Source organism: Passer domesticus, chromosome 3 (genome assembly GCF_036417665.1).
Source record: "Passer domesticus isolate bPasDom1 chromosome 3, bPasDom1.hap1, whole genome shotgun sequence".
In the NCBI taxonomy this organism is placed as follows: domain Eukaryota; kingdom Metazoa; phylum Chordata; class Aves; order Passeriformes; family Passeridae; genus Passer; species Passer domesticus.
In genome coordinates, this window is record NC_087476.1 from 122,969,972 (window position 1) to 122,987,048 (window position 17,077).

The following is a 17,077-nucleotide window of genomic DNA, read 5'->3' on the forward strand; positions in this document are numbered from 1 at the left end:
GTGATTTGCAAACAATGCAACAGCCAGGCTTGGCCAGGGACAAGACAGGCAGTGCTGCTGCAGTTATCCCATGCATACATGGCCACCGAGCCTGGCAGAGCGCTGAGGGCTGGGCTGGCAGTGCAGTCGGGAATTCGGCACTAAAGGAAATGGACGGAAAGGGGATGCAGAACTCGGGCAGTCCCAGGGTTAGTGCTGCTGCCTTTTAGAACGACTTAGGCTTCACTTGCCAAGCTCTGAGCGTTTCCCCGTTCACTGGCATTTTTCTGCCGTTAATACAGGTTTCTCCGTCCAACTGACTGCCAACGATCCCATTTCCATCCAAGCTCATTAACATTATTGCGCTACACAAACCCTGGGGGAATGGCCGGGCATTGGGTGATACGCGAACCTCGCCACTCCATTTGTGTGGCAACTCCAGAAAAGTCTGGAGCTGAAACAACCGCACAGCGTTCCTTCTTCCCGTGGGGGAGGAAAAGGAGGCTTGCCGAGTAAGTCAGCTGAAAGTAGAGAGAGCCCAGGACACCCAACACCTTCCCGAGTGCCCGCCTCACCCTCGGCAGGGCGCTGGTCTGTACCGAGCTGAGGGGTCGGTGGCGCTGAGGGGAGCGGTGGCGCTGAGGGAGCGGTGGCGCTGAGGGAGCGGTGGCGCTGAGGGGTCGGTGGCGCTGAGGGGTCGGTGGCGCTGAGGGAGCGGTGTCACTGAGGGGAGCGGTGGCGCTGAGGGGAGCCGATGGCGCTGAGGGAGCGGTGGCGCTGAGGGGTCGGTGGCGCTGAGGGGTCGGTGGCGCTGAGGGGAGCCGATGGCGCTGAGGGAGCGGTGGCGCTGAGGGAGCCGATGGCGCTGAGGGGAGCGGTGGCGCTGAGAGGAGCGGTGCCGCCTCACGGCTCCCAACGGCCGACGCCGTTGCCAAGGAGACGGCCACGGCGGCGATGGCGGCCGCGGAGGCGGGCGGGGCTCCGGCTGCGGCCCCCGGGCCCTCAACGTCCTCCTGCTCCCCAGGTGAGTGCCCCGGGCTGCCGAGGGTCGCCGCCGCCGCCGCCGCCGCTGCCGGCGCGCTGGCGAGAGGGCGGCGGGGCTGGGGCAGAGCCGGCGCGCGGTGAGGGCTGAGCGCGGCCTCGGCGGGCACGGGCGCCTGCACATCGCCCCCCTCACGGCCGCGCCTCTCGCCGCTGGCATTTACCTCCGTTTGGGTGTCCGCTCGGCCAGACCGGCGCGTCCTTCCCAGGGAACACCGTCTGGGTCATCACCGGCTCTCCAGCATCCTGCCCTTGCAGCAGTTTCTCCCCCGTTACCGCCAGTCTCCCCTACAGGCCGCCCGCTCCTCCGAGCCGCAGTCCAGGGAAGTTAACCAGCCCCGGCTGCTCACCCTGCTCCCGCTCCGGGGCGAGCAGCGCCTCGTGCCCCGCTCCCCGCAGTCCGAGGCTTGCCCGGAGCCCAGCGGGCTGCTGGCTGGGGAGCCGCCCCGAGCCCCTGTCCCCGCGGTGCCGGCACACTGGGCTCCACTGCATCCCAGTTTGGTGGACACTGAGGTGACTGGAAGGTGCAAGGCAAGCTGAGGACAAAAGGATGCACGTCTTTTGGTCCAACCCGGCCATAACCTCGGAGCTGCCTTCAGAGCACCCAGAGCTGGGCCCTGTTTCCCAAAGGACTGGATCTGGGCTGAGATCTCCACGCGACATTGAAACCTGCTCCGTTCAGACCTAAGTGCCCATCACTGTGCTCAGCTGTGCCTCAGCCCAGGCAAGGCATTACTGGAGAATTAACCCCGAAAAACCACAGCATTATAGGCTATTCATGATACTGGAATTCAGTTTTAGGAAGATTTTGCTGCATCACTCCTATTAAACATTAGTCACAGCCAAAAATCCAGTGCAATTATTCACATAAAGCTGTAAATATAGCATGGCATTGTTGCCATATTGGTTCCTTTTATACTGACATACAGGGCTCGTGCTTATCTCTGTGCCCAGTATGCAAAGGGATTAAATTTAGAAAGTGCTCAGCTATTTTCTCCCTCTAAAGATAAAACACATGAAAATTTTGTTTACTGGTTTGTGAATAGTGATAATTAAAGGGATGTTTTCAAAGGGAAATGTCGAAACTGACAAACGTTGCAAACTTTTAAGGCGGAGTCACAAGTGCTTCCCGCAGCAGTCAGGCTTTGACTGGGAGACAGGGAATGAGATCACTGGCCACCAGAATTCCCTCTCTATCAAACTACCTCCATCACAGCTTGGAAAGCTTTATGGGAACACAGGAATCCGACTAAAATGATTTTCTTAATGCCAGGGGTACTGAGAAAAGGATTAATCTGGATTTGAAATTAGTTCATGCTCTCCATCAGAACAATGACACAAGTGGCAGAATGAAGGTAGCTAGAAGTGGTTGATGTTTGTCAACAGATAAAATTGCTGCTAAGTAAATGTTACAGGCTTGGGATTTGTGGTTACAGCTTCATGAAGCCCTCCCCAGAGCATGACAGTCTCAAAGCCACACTAACAATCCCTCATTTTCCATTAAACCATCTGTTATAGGTGAAGTGATAAAAATAATCGATGAAATGCACAGGGTGGGTAGTATTTACCTAATGAAAATTGACAAGATGCTGCAGTTTTCATTTTAGAAGCCTTTTTACCTTGCTTATAACTTTACAGGACCCTGGGTAGAGTTTTTTATCCCACCTGTCTTTGATGCTGCTACTTTAGAAACTTCTAATAAAACTTGATCCAGTCACTTTCAAGAAATGCTGCAAAGAAATATAACTGTAACAGTTAAAATGTTATGGTTGTTTTCATGTAAATTGTTGGTTCTTAATGCTTTGAAGCAAAGACTTTAAACTGGGTAAGGATTCAGTGGTGGCTGAATTGTGATAACAACAGACTTCACTATTGCAATAATAATAATTTTACTTCTGCTTATGGAAATAATTTTATTGCTGGATGTGAAACATTAAAATAATACTGTAATAAGAGCTCAAAAGCACCAGAAAAATCTGATCAGAACTAAAATGGTACTCAGTTGTGCATTACACCCTGAGCAAAAGTGGAATTGTGCAGTAAGTGTAAGGTGTGCCATCAGTCTCATGTCCAGCGTGGGGCAGAGGTTACAGGGAGCAAGTATCTCAAGGAATCTCCAAGATGATCCATGAAATAAATCCAAATCCATACATATTGAAATTGTATCCATTTGTTCATGTTTGTTCACTGAAGTTAGTTAATAACAGGTTTTTACCAAGCGCAGTTCTGCTCATGTTCTGTGGCATTACTAACCTATGTCCAAGGAGAATGTCACTTCTTTGGTGTTTGCTGCTTCAGGGGCAGAAAGAAAGGAAGAAAAGAGAGTTTTCATCCTAAGTAAGTTCCTAAAAAAAATTCAGGTGCAAATCATGACTAACAGTGTGAAGAAAGTTTTTGGAAGTAAACCGAAGTTCCTCACTGCTGCAGGATGGTGGGAAGTGGAACAAATGCATAAGAGAACATTTAAGCTAGTCAGTTCCATCTAAGTATCTAAAAAAAACATTTAAGCTAGTCAGTTCCATCTAAGTATCTAAAAAAAACATTTAAGCTAGTCAGTTCCATCTAAGTATCTTAAAAAAACATTTAAGCTAGTCAGTTCCATCTAAGTATCTAAAAAATGTTTAAGCTAGTCAGTTCCATCTAAGTATCTTAAAAAAAAAACATTTAAGCTAGTCAGTTCCATCTAAGTATCTTAAAAAAACATTTAAGCTAGTCAGTTCCATCTAAGTATCTAAAAAATGTTTAAGCTAGTCAGTTCCATCTAAGTATCTTAAAAAAAAAACATTTAAGCTAGTCAGTTCCATCTAAGTATCTTAAAAAAGAACATTTAAGTTAGTCAGTTCCATCTAAGTATCTTTCTTTCTCTGAATTTCAGTGGTGTAAGTACTGTAAGAGCCTTCCCTGCAGAGCCTTCCTGCTGCTCCTCCTCACAGCCCCTGCAGAGTTTGCATCACAACTTTTCCCTGTACTCAGTAGCCAGGAAAAACTTCCTGTATTGAGGATTTGCCCAGCAATTGCTTCAGGCTCTAAGGGGCAGGCTCTGTGGGGACTCCAGTGCTTTCTTCTAGCAGGGCATTTCTCTGAAGCTTTAGGACTGCAGGGTTGCTATAGGTGTAACTGCTGCCAGCAGGATAAAAATCTCTGCATTTATTCCCCTTCACTGGACAAAATGCCACAGGAAGAGCAACATGGTAGGGATGAGAATGAACAAGCCACAGGTGCCAGATTTAAGTTATTGCTACTTAAAGATTTAATTGTTTGATATAAGAATATACTTGTTTATGATCAGAATGAGGGTTATGTAATACCTAAACAGAAAGGGATTTAAGTAATGCCATGTTTGTTTAGCTGGACAACATCTGAGAGCAGCTGATCTGTTCAGACCAGGTTTCATTGCAAAGAGGAAGTCTTTGCATTTTAGCACCCACTTCTGCAAGGGAGCAGCTCCTAATAACAACACCTTCACCCAGCATCGCTGCATGCACAGGGAGGGAGCTGAGGGCTTGTCTGGCAGGGAAAATGAGGCACAGTTCTCAGAAATCTGCCAACAGCTGACCCAATCTCTGCTCCAAAACTAGGCTGGACACAGAACTTCCAGGGAAATGAAAGGCAATAGCTACAGAAACTACAACTAGCAAGTTGTACCTGTGCTACAAAAATTACCTCTCTATCCATTCACCTTCAGTCATCTTTTTCTGCTTTTCCTGCAGTTTTCTCTCAGGCTTCCTTTCCAGAAGGGGAGGTCTTGCCTCACAAAGTCTGTTGGAATCTTGCATCCTTCTGCATCTCCCTCTGCAGTCTCCCCGTCTCACAGCCATCCACAAAGCACCCAGCAGTAGCCAGGCAGATGCTGGGTGCTCCCATTGACAGACTACATTGCAATAACTTAGAAACCCAAACAAACCAAACCCCAAGTGCTCTCTAACAGATGTTCCTTCACCTGTTTGTGTTGCATGTCCTGTAAGAGTTCTGGAGGATGGGCTGACCCAAGGCTTGCTGAAGCTCATAGGAAGCTTCCCATCCACTTAGGAAAGCTTCAGAAATGGTCCCTACAATGTCTGACCCTTCCTCACCCTCCAGCCACGAGTGCTGAGACTAGCTAAAAGAGGCTAAAAAACCTAAAAGAAAAAAAATTAAAAAAAAAAACAAACCAAACCAAAAAACATCCAGAATTGAGGCAAATGCAAGTCCTGCACTGAATTTTTTCCAGAAGCTTGTAATGCATGACCTGGAAGAGCCTTTTCCCAGACCAGTGCCCTGCTATCTGTATTTTTTTTTTCTCCAAGGGTTTTGTTGCAGAGAAATTTGGCTTACTCTTTTATGTACATAGTCTAGCAGGAAGTTTATGCATCAGCTACCAGAAAAAAAAATGGGGAAGGTGCTCAGGCACTGATGAGGTGATGTTAGTATAAATTTTAGCATCAATTTTATGTTTCAGCAAGTGCAGAGGACACGGTGTCTTGTGAGTTTTCCCCCACTGAAAATAACAGATGAACAGCCTCCCCTTAGGCTTCCAAGTAATTGTAGATTATAACAGTTCCTTGAATGGAGAGAAGTTACCCTACAGCTTCTTAACTTAATTTTCTCCTTGAATGAGACCTCTTCAGAACAGTTGGATGACTAGAAAGAAAAATTTTATGAGGTGCTACTTGAGTTTATATAGTCTCTATATGTGCTGCCCACAGTAACAGATAAATTAGTTCAAAGCCTAGTGTTCTGTCCAGGTAAAGTGGATATTTTCATGCTGTGAATATGGTCTGATTCCTGATTTTACTGGCATATCATTATAATCTCACCCGTGAGATTACATGTTTTCTTTTTTGTCCCTGCAGAAAGTACTTCCTTGAAAGAAGAAAATCTTCCCTATCCTGGGATGCTACCAGTAGATAAAAGGCTTCTAAACTTACAGATCTACAAACTTCTTCAGTGTGTTCATGAGAAAGACAAGAAGCAAATAGAAAATCTGATCCAGAAAGGGTTCCCAGATCTCATTAACCACACAGAGCCCAAGGAAGGATATAGTGCCTTTCACGTGGCCTCCATGAAAAATGACATTGAAATGTGCCGCTTCCTGCTGGAACACGGAGCTCGCCCAAATATCCACGACAACATGGGATGCACTCCAGCCATGAAGGCAGCTGAGCTGGGCTATGAGGTGATTTTGGAATTATTAGCAAAGGCTAATGCAGACATGACTGCTGTGGACAATGAAGGGAAAGGTGAGTGAGAAGGAAGTACCATAAAGCAATCCCTTAACTGTGTGGCACACTTACTACACATGATGTGTCCTGCCTGTGGAGAGGAACTGTGCTTGAGGGTTATTCTTACAGCCCAACAGAAGCTGTTGGCCATAACAGCTTTGATGGAAATTAAAATAATTCTCCCTGAAGAGTCTAGGCCTGTAAATCATAAGTCTCCCCAGTAAGAGCTGAGAGGTGACTTATAATTGAGACTCACTTCCTCCCAAAACCACGGAGCTCTGGTTTTCTCCTCAAGTAAAGTCTCAGAAGTCTTTTTTGCGTGGCCACACCCTCAGTGAAAGGGTCTCTATTGCAGACTGGTCAGCTGTGAAGCTCACAGCCTCACAACCCTTCTGGTAATCTCCTTTTGCACCCTAATCCCCACTGTTTTCCTTTGCAGGTATCTTGTTTTACTGCCTTTCACCTACAGGACGCCACTCCCACTGCCTGCAAATTGCCTTCGATTATGGTGCAGATGTCAACAACTGTACCACTACTGGGAGGTCTGTGCTTCTACAAGCCTGTGAGCAAGCTCATGAGGTTAAAGAAATATGCCTGATTTTCTTGGAGAAAGGAGCAGATCCCCATGCAAAAGACCCGGTATGAGCTTTTCTGTAACTAAGAACAGATACAGGAGTATAGAGCAGAGTGCATGACCTTAAATCCTCACACTAAAATAATAAAGCAGTGAAAATTGCTTAACTATGTGGCCACACCTCTTCCCCTCTTCTGTACCACCCTTTTTTTGGAGGAGAGGGATTTAAGTCTTCTTTTGGATTTTTGTAGGTTTAGAGTGCAAATATTTCCCCAAACTTAAGTGTAATTGGGTCAGGTGTTAGGAGCTACAGATCACTGTACTTCAGTGGAGCAGTGCTGATTTGTATTTGCCTTGATGTGTCCTTAGATTTTCAGAGTTGAAATAGTATTCACTAAAAGTTAAGTTATTTTAGTGAATAATATTTGCTAAAAGGTAGGGAAAATCTGATGAGCAATCAAGGCAGGAACGAGGCATAAGAAACTTCTTCCTGTTTTGTATGTCTTACTCATTTATTTGTTTGCTTCCTTAATTTAACAAAGACCTGAAAGAATGAAGCTCTGTGCTGTTGATAAATCAAGAAGCTCAGGCTTTCCCTTGGAGTTATCCAAAGCAAACATCCATTATTATCTAGGAAAGGACAGCATTAATGTATTAGAGTGAACTTTTCCTCACAGAACCATAGTGAAATTCCCTGGTTGCTTTGCCTTTCCCTTAGCACTCCTCCAGCCATAGCTCCTTATGCTCCTGCTTTTGTGCGCTGAGGCGGCATTTTGTGTTAGATGTTGTAAATATGCATAAGATACCCACAGAATACAGGATTCCTTTAGCACGGAACTGATTTTCATGGGCATTATTCAAGGGACTCACGCCTTCAGTGCAGTTGGGTTGCTGGCACCTGACTGCTCTCTCAGCAGCACTCCGAGTAGGTTCTGAAAGCCTACGTGCAAGTATCCTGGAAGCTGTTAGGCTTGCTGTTTGCTTCCAGCAGCAGCCCGAAGGAGCGCTGCGGTCTCGTGCCAGCTGGGCTCAGGCAGGGCCCTGCTGTCCCCCTGCCCCGGCACTAACGGAGCGCTCTCCGCAGGCCACGGGGCGCACGGCCGTGATGGAGGCCGCACGGGAAGGCGCTGCCGAGGTGGTGCTGGGGCTGCTTCGCAGGGGAGCCGACGTGAACCTCTTCGACTTTGAACGGCACAGCGCCGCACACTTCGCGGCCAAAGGAGGCTTCTTTGAGGTGTGAACAGCTGTGGTGTGAGCCTTGCTGCAAAGCCAAACCTGGCTGGGCTTTTTGTTGCCGTAGGGTTTTGCTTTGAGTTTTTGGAGTGTGTTTGTGTTGGGGTTCTTTTGAGTCCATTATCTCAGCTGATCAAAGCATAATGATCAGTATTCAAAAGCAGATTCTTTGTAGGTATCAAAGGGATTCCAGCTGTGATAGGTAGGACAGACAGGGGCTCACAGTGAGCTGGCAAGAAGATTGTCCTTGGTGTCTACAACTGCACAAAGTTTCTGCTTCATCAGTTAAATAAGCATAATACTATAGAAAACATTAATGTTATATGTGCATTGACCAGCTGGACTTGGGAGGAAACTTCCTTATTAGAATGGGAATGTAAGATACTGCATTTATTTGTAAATCAATCTCACATTTTCACTTGTTAAGAACAGACTAGATTTTTGGTGGGACTCTGTTTGTTTTTCTAGATTCTGACGATTATTTCAGGTTATGGTGCAGACTTGAAACTGGTTGCTATGAATGGTAACACACCACTTCATTATGCTGCAGAGGGAGGATTTACAGATTGCTGCAGGTATATAGGACAAAGAGGTACATTGAAACTAAATTACTTCACAACTATTATCTGTATTCTATTTCTCTGCTAAAGGAAAGATTTCATTTGGGTATCTCTGAAGGATTTGACTCTTGGGTACTCTGTAACAAAATTCTCATTCAGAAGGGCCTAACAGAGGCTCTTATGTGGATGAAAAAACATTTCTCAAAGAAAGCAGCAGAAACACCAGGGGTTTGTATAACTTAGTGTTGGACAGTATTAAGTGGTTCTGGGTTTAGTCGGGTTTAGATATATTGTATTGAAACTTCCAATAGAAAATACATCTTTGATTTGATGATCACTTAAAAAGAATCTTGGTGCAGCCATGAGGAAAACTTCATGCCCATGGGTATTGAAACATGCTCTGAAGCAGCTGTGATCCTTTCCTGACTTGATCAGATGAGCATGGCACTTCAAGCTTTGATCCAAGAGCACCATGCAAAATCCCACATTCTGTTCTTGTGATCAAACAAGCAATCCATTGCCAAATTGTAATGTTGGAGTATAGAAATAAGAGACTCTTTAATCTTAGTTTGCTTCTTAACCTTGCTGTCCACTTCAAGTAAAAACGTAAAGTTTCCACTGAACTTCTCTTTACACATATTCATGAGTGGATAAATAAATAGAGCATGGGTTGCTCAATGCTTCTCCCTTTGGGAAAAAAATACGGACATGTGGCTGACCTTCCAGCCTGGGATCAATGATGTGGTTCCACCTACCACTGCTATTTATATAAAATTATAGGCCTGTGTATTATGAGTTTCTTATTTTATATAATGCTAGCCAAATTGTGTCCATATTTCTAGGCTGTGATCCTACATGGTCAAACTTGACAAATCTGACCCCAAGGGATGTTGCCAAGATGGGTGGGTTTAAAGCAGCAGCAGCAGTGTTGCGCAAAGCTGAAAAAGCCTTTAAAAAGCCAGATGAGGTCCTTGCCTGGTACCTGAAGGTGTACGACTGGTCCTTGCAGCACGAGGATGCCATCCGCAAGGAGTTTGAGACTGATGAAGAAGGAGATGGGACAGTATCCAGAAATGATTTTATGTCAGTCATTCGGAAGCGCTGGGCCACTGTGGATGAGGAACAAATAGAAATTCTTGCTAAAAAGCATGAAGTATCTTCTGACAGGATCAGCCTTGATGATTTTTTTAAAGGCTCAAAATACCTGCAGAAAACCTTTCTTCTATCATCCTTTGGGCCCAAAGCAAAGAAGAAGAAGAAACCACTGAGAAAGAAAGGCAAGAAAGGCCTCCCTGTGCCGATTTGTGTCGTCCCAAAGAGTGAACGCCCGCTGAGGGAAAATGGCATCCCCACCTACATGGTTGAGGCTGTCCCAAACATTCCTGAAGAGCAGCGATTCAAGCGGGCCCTCCAGTCCGCCCATCCCGTGTTCGATGACCGCGCCTGGTACGCAGAGGAGCCGAGGAAAACCCTCATGGATATCAACTACCTGGTCAGAGAAGGAGACTTTGTGTCTCTGCAGAAAGCCTTCGACCAGGGCGTGCCAGTAGACATAAAAGATAAATATTACAAAACACCTTTGATGGTTGCATGTGCAAGTGGCAACATAGTTCTGGTGGAGTTTCTTCTGGAAAAGGGGTAAGATCATTTCAATTTAATTGCTGTTTTGGGAAGGCTTTCAAAAGCATAAATATCCAGTAAATATTTGGATGCAAAAGGCTATGGTTTGTTTTTTGCTTACATAACATTTAATATTAAAGTTAATTCCCTATGATCTCAAGTCACAGGGGGTAAGTTTATTATTTTTCACATTTTAGTAGCATGGAAATGAAAACAGCCAAGAGACAAGTTCCCAGGACTGAAATTTTTGGTGTCTGGGCTGTTGACATTTGGTGAGCAGACCCACGTCTCAAGTAATGCATCCTCACAAGTGAACTCTCAAAACTGGGAAATGATTTTGGGGAAATCTGATTGGAAGGACTTGCCTGAAATCATCGAGGTGGTCCTGGACTTTTCTGTTCCACATGCCTGATTTAAACCTTCTCTTCCCTCTGCAGCTGAGGCAGGCTGAAACAGCAGGATTTACATCAGAGGCCCCTGCTACTAATTAGCCTGTTCCTCATTTTAGAAGTGCTTCAGCGATTCTGTAGCCTGCAGACACACTTGTGAAAAATCTCAGTGACAGCTTAAAAATGAAAGCAATTTCAGAAAGATTCAGTCATACTTGTGTAACAGCGTAATCTCTTGTTGTCAGACTGCTGTGGTGCTACAATCCTTCACATAAATGCTTAAATGAACATTTCCCAAAGATATTTACGTTAACTCTGTTCTCTCTGCTATACATAGATAGAATTCATGTTAATATCTCAGGGAAAGGGGCTTTAGTCATTGCTCTGGTTCCTGCAAAGACTAACAGCACATGGATCTCTCCACACCCTGGTAATTACACTGACATTCCTAGAGCACATGGAAAATTGGGTAATGTGTATATTCAGGTTTACCAAAGGTAAAGATGTTGGAGCTACCAAATTAATCCAGCAGATTAATCTCTACTCCTTTTCCCAAGCCTCAGTAGACAGCACTGGAGTCACATCCTATTTAACAATAAGACCTAGAAACACAGTGACTTAGCTTGAAAAAATAGTACCAGTTTTGAGATTTTTTTCAATTGACAGAAATTAAAATGGAGAGGAAAGTTATCAGTAACATTTAGGTTTGCACCTCTCAGCATCATGGGCTTGCAGTTTGGCACAGGCATTCAAATAGCTTTTACAATATAACCTTTTCAGTACAGAACCACAAATACATATTGAATACAAAACAAAACATGTATCCAGATAAATGGCTAACATTTATTAGGTTAAAATTAAATTGGTGGTATCAACTTTATATCTTCCTTCAGAAAGAATTGGAAGTAAATGAAATTTGGTCTGATGGGAAATTATGTGCTTGATGGGCAGAAAATGCCAAGGAATTTTTAAGTCAGTGTTGCATTGTCCCTGCTCATTGACTGGTTTCTTTCTCATAGGATGAAGTTAGGAAAAAAGGTTCAGGGGCAGACAGAGTCTGAGTGCAGGCAAAGAGGTTGTGTTGAGGGAAAAAGTGAAATAACTGCAGGAGCTTATTTTGATGAGAATTAAAACAAATTAAAACTGCATACAAATAAACCATAACAGATTAATGTCTGAAAGATAAGAGAGCTAAACATGGTAGGTCAGGGGAATTTACTGTGCTAAGATGTCATCAAAGACGGAATTCTGAAAAATATTAAAAATTTAAACAAGGGAAGAAGAACAATGAATCTGTGCTTTTATTTAGACTATCACCTGACCTGAAGAGCAAACAGCTATCCCTGGAAGCAGCTTCCTTCATAATTTTTCTGCTTTCTTCCTTCCTCCTTGTCCTTTGGGAAGACAGCAGCTTTTTGTCCACCGAGTAAGTGGGACAGTGTCCCCAGCTCCCTTCAGGACCCCTGGGGCTGAGAGTGCTTTTCCTGCCAGTTCCATCCAAAGGCAGCCTATTGCAAGGATCTCCCTGAGCTGGCCCTTGCTTTCTGCAGAGCATCCCACTTTTAACTGGGGAGCAGAAACAGATCCAGCCCAGCAGCACATAGCTGAACAGTTTTTGAGTGCTCAGACTCCCAAGGCAGACCTTGTGTAACGGTTTGTCGAAGGGAAGCAGGCAGAGGGCAGCAACACTGAAAGGAAAGGTGAACACTTCCCTCTCTGCAGGCGAGCTCTGCAGTTGCAACATGTCCTGTAGCACCTGTTCCTGGCCCAGAAGTGAACTTTTTGAGTTCCTTAATCTGCTTTCTGCCATTCTCGGTGAAGCTGGAGCACAAACACTAGCAGCCTTTTACAGGACTAAGGTGTTTGAATGCCTGTGTTTCTCCTGTACCCATGAAAACTCCATGTGAAGGACACTGATGGCTTGGGGGAGACATGAGCAGCACCCAGGCACATTTACAGTTCCTATTCCATGACAAGTTCAGGGACTCAAATGGGTTCAGAGTAGCAGCAGCAATATGAAAATAGCTATTTACATTGAAAATGCCATTGCAGGGGGCAGTTCCAGATTGCACATGGAGCTGGGGCTGTTGCTGCGGGTACCCAACAGCTTCAGCTGCCACAACTGCTCTTACCCTGTGCAGGGCTGACGTAAATGCAGCAGACAACTTCCTGTGGACCCCTCTGCACCACGCCTGCTATAATGGACACCTGGACATCGCCGAGGCGCTGGTGAAGGCTGGCGCAGCCGTGAATGCCCCTGCAATAGGGGAGGCCACCCCGCTGATGAGAGCCATCGAGGCCTGCAGGCTGGACATGGTCTACTTCTTAATCACTGCGGGGGCTGATGTCCAGGCTATAAACAGCAGTGGTAAATAGCAATGCCTCCAAAACAGGCTGTTTCTTTATGAAAAACATCTGGAACACTTGGAGAACTGTTCTGCGTTTAGGGTTGCTGTCAGGATTGGGATGAAGGGAACAGGTTTGATATTAAGTCCCCAAAGTCTTATGAGGTGTCTTTTTACCTAATTGAAGAAAAAAAACTTTTAGGCTTTTTTTCTTTTTTAAAGAGACAAAAGATAATTTTGTCACTCCATCAAAAGAAAGAGTATTCCTACACAGGTTCAGTTAGTTTTCTCCAGTCTGGAATCATTATTGAAAAAAGGCTTTCTTGGGCTTTGCATATCTAGAAAATGAAGTAACATGATTAATTACTTAATTCGGGAGACTGTTACTCCTCACAAGATACATACAAAGTTATAAGTGCTTTAATGAAAACATTCCATCTAGTTATTATTATTTGAGAGAAAATTAGATTTCAGCTGTGGCTCAGAGTATAGTCTGCCACTCATTTAAGTGATTTATTTTCAGGCACAGGCAGCCCTGGTTACAAAACTTCCTTGCTGCTCTACATGTAGATATAACTCCTGAGAAAAAATATTTAACAGAAAACCAAATCTGAGCCGGTACTGAAGTGTTACCTCCTCACAGCAGATCCCTCCTTCAGATTTTTTTCCACTGTCTCCAGAGTAATTTAAAAGTTCACATGCATCACCTTTCAAGCTCTTGCTCTAACATAAGAAGCAACATTGCTGCTCAATGAGACTTTCCTTGCCAAAATGCCTAGCAGTGAAGCCCTGCTTGGAGAAGGGATGTGTACTCCTTATTTCTTATATCATGTGGAGTTCTGATTCACACAGCAGTTCAGTCTCACCATACTTTACAGCCAGGACAGATTTTTTCCTTCATTAAGCACTGAGGCTGCTCCTTGCCAGCCACAGAGCAAGCACAGGCAGGAGATGGCCAGCACAGCACAAGGTCAGGAATGCAGACCATCTCCTAGTGCTAAATGCTCTCAGCTCTCAGAGATCAAAATGACAACCTGCAGGACCAGTGTATTAACTGCAAATGGCAGAACATTAAGAACAAAGCAAGCAATACAAGAATTTCTGCAATATTCTTGCAAAACAGGTTTCAGAGCTTGTTTCTGCCAGGTTTTATTTCTGCACTCAGTGCTGATGATGGCTGGTCCTCACACAATGTCAGGCAGCTGCTGGCACACGGGATGGGTAATAAAATACTGGCCATATTAAATTCAGTTGATTGTCCAGTTGCAATAAACCAATGCCAAAGTTAATTTTCATGGTTTACACAGATATTTATTTTTTTTAAATACAGGAAGGAGTGCTCTTGATCTTGCTCAAGTACTTGAAGATGCTACAATAATTGAACTGCTCGAAAATCAACTGCAAATTTTGGCAGAAGAACAAGAAAAAGAAGAAGCAAAGACAGCAAAAGGTGGGAAGCCAAAAGCAGCAGAGCCACCGAAACCTGTGAAGAAGGAGGTATGAGGGATGGCAACAAAGGACTGACTTGCTAATAGCAGGGAGCTTCCTTCTTTCCTTTCTTTGCCACCCATTCCTCTCTAATGCTGTAACTTGGGCAGCTTTGTTAAAGTGAGTATTTTCAGATGCCCAAACTTGTTCTTGTATTAGAACTTGTTCACTGGCTGAAATTTGTCTTACTAATTAGACAAACTTCATGCCTTCCCCAGACACACATCAGAATGATGTCCTGTATCACTACTGGACACAGAAAAGAATTTCCTTTTCTTTTTCTCTCCTCCTGAAGTATATGCTCATCCAGCTCTGTTTTGGTAAACACTGAACAACCGGTAGCCATAATTTCTTAAAGGGAGAACCTCTTTTTTCACAAGATAAAAGCAGTACCCTTCAAACTGGTTAAAAGGTTTTTTATTCTCCTAGATGAACTCACTGAGACAATACCAGGCTTACTAACTTCCTATTTGCCATTTTGTCCCATATCCTGTTTCTCAAATCCCACACTGATGTTTGCCAGTTTTATTTCTGAATGCCTTTCCTGCACCCTCTGGGAGTCTTGAGCACCTCAGCATTGCCCTATTCCTAAGCTGACACCAGCCTCCGTGACCACATCCTGGCTCTCCTACTGTGGATGAGACCTTCCTGATTGACCAGTGGTACTTCAGTCACATCCAGTGTGCTATTTAGGGACAAGATGAAATTTTATCTGCGTGGCTGGAGGTGTCCTTCAGCTGCCCTGGACAGTGCAGTAAATATGTGCCAGTAGCTAAGTGTTGGCATCCCCTTTGCACAAAGGTTTTGAATGTCTGGGACAGCACAGGACTTTCAGAGGGAGGAGGATAAGAACCTTAGGTGCTTGTAGATTCCTCACTTGGAAGAGGATGGGATCACCAGTGGTACAAGGTGACTGTCTTGGGAGTCACAAAGAGCAGTTAATGTTTTGGTGCCCAAGGAAGAGAGGTGCCTTTTACCTTTCAAAAGGTTGGCCCTTGCAATTTTTGATTTTAAAAAATCAGCTTTGACAGAACCAGGTTCTGAAGAGATTAAGAAAAATGCTCGCCCAGTAAACATCATAGCAGAGTATCAGAAGATGCAGGATGCATGCCTTGCTTCTGAACATGATGTATTGGTATAATTGGTACCTTCTTCCCCTTCAGTCTCCAGATGTGTCTCCACCACCTGAGGAAGAACCTGTTCCTGAAAAGACAAAGCGTTCCCGTAAGGACAGTTCTGCTTATTGGAAATCTTTGGCAGCGAGAGAAGACAAAAATGACATCTCCTTCCGACCCAGAAAAGTACGTACAGCAGCAAAACATGAGTGCAGTTCCATGGTAACTTAAAGGTGGACCTTGCTGAGATCAAAACCCAGAACAATCCAATGACATTTCCAGCATTCAGCTAGCTTTGAGATGATGGGACACAGCCTGGAGAGGTTGCCACCAAACAAGAGTAAAGAGTTCCTGGATGTATATTATATAATTACACAAATATAGATATAAAACAAATATTTGTGGAAATCAATCCCTTATCAGATTTTAAAATTGGATTAAAGGGGAGCCAGAGTAAAACAAAAATGCAACTACATTTATGACATGTATTTTTATACTCTGCTTTTAAAAGATAGGCGTCTATTTGCATAGCATGGGCACCAACTTCTAACTTGCCCTGTTGATTAGTTATCACATGATGACTTCTGGCAGTGACAGTTACTGAACTAGATGGATCACAGCACACTAAATATTTGCTACCTAGAGTTGGAATAGTGGAAATACAACCTTTGTATCAACCCTTTGTCAGGGTCTTGTTAATACATGCTTAGAAACAACTGAGAAACAGAACAACATAATCACAGTGAGGTAATTTTTGTAATATTTTTTTCTCTTTAAAAAGGAAAAAAACCCCACTGCTGGCTGAGCAGTTATGTTTGGAGTTTGTTTATCACTTCTCTAACCCTGATTTATGCTAGTTTCTACAATGGTCTCAGAGGACTGAGGCTACATAGCTGATGACTCTACAGCTAATTACTATTTTCCACTCTGAGGATTGTGAGCCCGAGTCAGTAATTTTAAATAATTACCTTAAGATCTTCTTTCCCACATTATCTGTAATCGGAGTCCATGGCATGATATAGATTGGAAGTGACAACAAGAGAATGCTCTGTTTATACACACACAGATTGCTGACCTCTCTTCTGCTGGGAGGCCACACTGCTTCTTTTCTGTGTCTCGTAGTGGAAAGCAGTGCTAGAATGTGGCTCTCTTTGGCTAACAGTATCCTCTTAGTGCTTCTGTTGCAAAAGGCCCATCCAAATTAACTCCACAAACCTTTATTTTGTAGATATGGAGCCCTGATGCCACAGCAATGCAGCTTGCAGAAAAGCGAGAATCGCTCCGTGAACGTGCTGCTCTTTGTGGTCACATGGAAGATTTTAAAACCCTCTTCAATAGAAAATTTAAGGAATAAGCACAGCAACTGGAAAAAGCTACTTCAGCTCATGTTTTGAGGAGAAAAAGGTGTAAAAGGCCACTCCTTTGCAAGGAAGCAATCGTTCAGTGCTCAGTAAATGTACCTCGGTTACCATAAAAGAAAATCTTATCAAGTTTTTTCTCTATAGCACCTGTTGCATTCCACAGCAGCAGAC

General features: G+C 44.3%; 2 protein-coding genes and 2 long non-coding RNA genes across 9 annotated transcripts in view; 1 reads left to right on the forward strand and 3 right to left on the reverse strand.

Annotated features, from left to right (window-relative positions):
* Nucleotides 1-1,308, reverse strand: part of PAK5 (p21 (RAC1) activated kinase 5) — a 163,691-nt gene extending 162,383 nt beyond the window's left edge. The window contains exon 1 of one of the 2 annotated variants that reach the window (XM_064415717.1): nt 1,185-1,308. The gene's annotated coding sequence lies outside the window, so the exon portion shown is untranslated. Of the gene's footprint in view, nt 1-554; nt 615-1,184 lie in introns of those variants that run through there. The other variant, XM_064415716.1, reaches the window with a different exon arrangement.
* Nucleotides 351-17,041, forward strand: ANKEF1 (ankyrin repeat and EF-hand domain containing 1). Of its 5 annotated transcripts, none has more exons than XM_064415714.1 (10): nt 351-491; nt 5,853-6,239; nt 6,661-6,860; nt 7,880-8,029; nt 8,497-8,620; nt 9,431-10,226; nt 12,739-12,965; nt 14,273-14,439; nt 15,594-15,731; nt 16,774-17,041. In XM_064415714.1, exons 2-10 carry the CDS (start codon nt 5,894-5,896, stop codon nt 16,897-16,899), a joined length of 2,274 nt encoding a protein of 757 aa, XP_064271784.1. In that variant the 5' UTR covers nt 351-491; nt 5,853-5,893; the 3' UTR covers nt 16,900-17,041. The 5 variants fall into 5 exon arrangements, 4 of the variants coding, with proteins under 4 accessions (XP_064271784.1, XP_064271782.1, XP_064271785.1 ...); XR_010359732.1 differs by lacking the exon at nt 351-491 and adding an exon at nt 843-1,003 and having other exon boundaries at nt 14,273-14,392; nt 16,774-16,913; XM_064415712.1 differs by lacking the exon at nt 351-491 and adding an exon at nt 846-1,003.
* On the reverse strand, nt 4,761-5,855 carry LOC135297805 (uncharacterized). Its single transcript, XR_010359762.1, has 2 exons — nt 5,074-5,855; nt 4,761-5,012 (listed from the first exon to the last, which is right to left on the reverse strand). It is a non-coding gene; the product is annotated as an uncharacterized LOC135297805 (long non-coding RNA).
* Nucleotides 14,232-17,077, reverse strand: part of LOC135297799 (uncharacterized) — a 47,882-nt gene continuing 45,036 nt past the window's right edge. Inside the window, exons 5-6 of the long non-coding RNA XR_010359751.1 lie at nt 15,579-15,633; nt 14,232-14,425 (exon numbers count right to left, since the gene is read on the reverse strand). This is a non-coding gene — a long non-coding RNA (uncharacterized LOC135297799). The remainder of the gene's footprint in view (nt 14,426-15,578; nt 15,634-17,077) is intronic.

Bases quoted from the DNA above. Each gene is read 5' to 3' on its own strand.
- ANKEF1 (XM_064415712.1), top strand. From the start codon at position 934: ATGGCGGCCGCGGAGGCGGGCGGGGCTCCGGCTGCGGCCCCCGGGCCC. The intron at 6,861-7,879 runs GTATGAGCTTTT...CGCTCTCCGCAG, and splicing joins ATCCCCATGCAAAAGACCCG to GCCACGGGGCGCACGGCCGT. The intron at 8,621-9,430 runs GTACATTGAAAC...CCATATTTCTAG, and splicing joins CAGGTATATAGGACAAAGAG to GCTGTGATCCTACATGGTCA.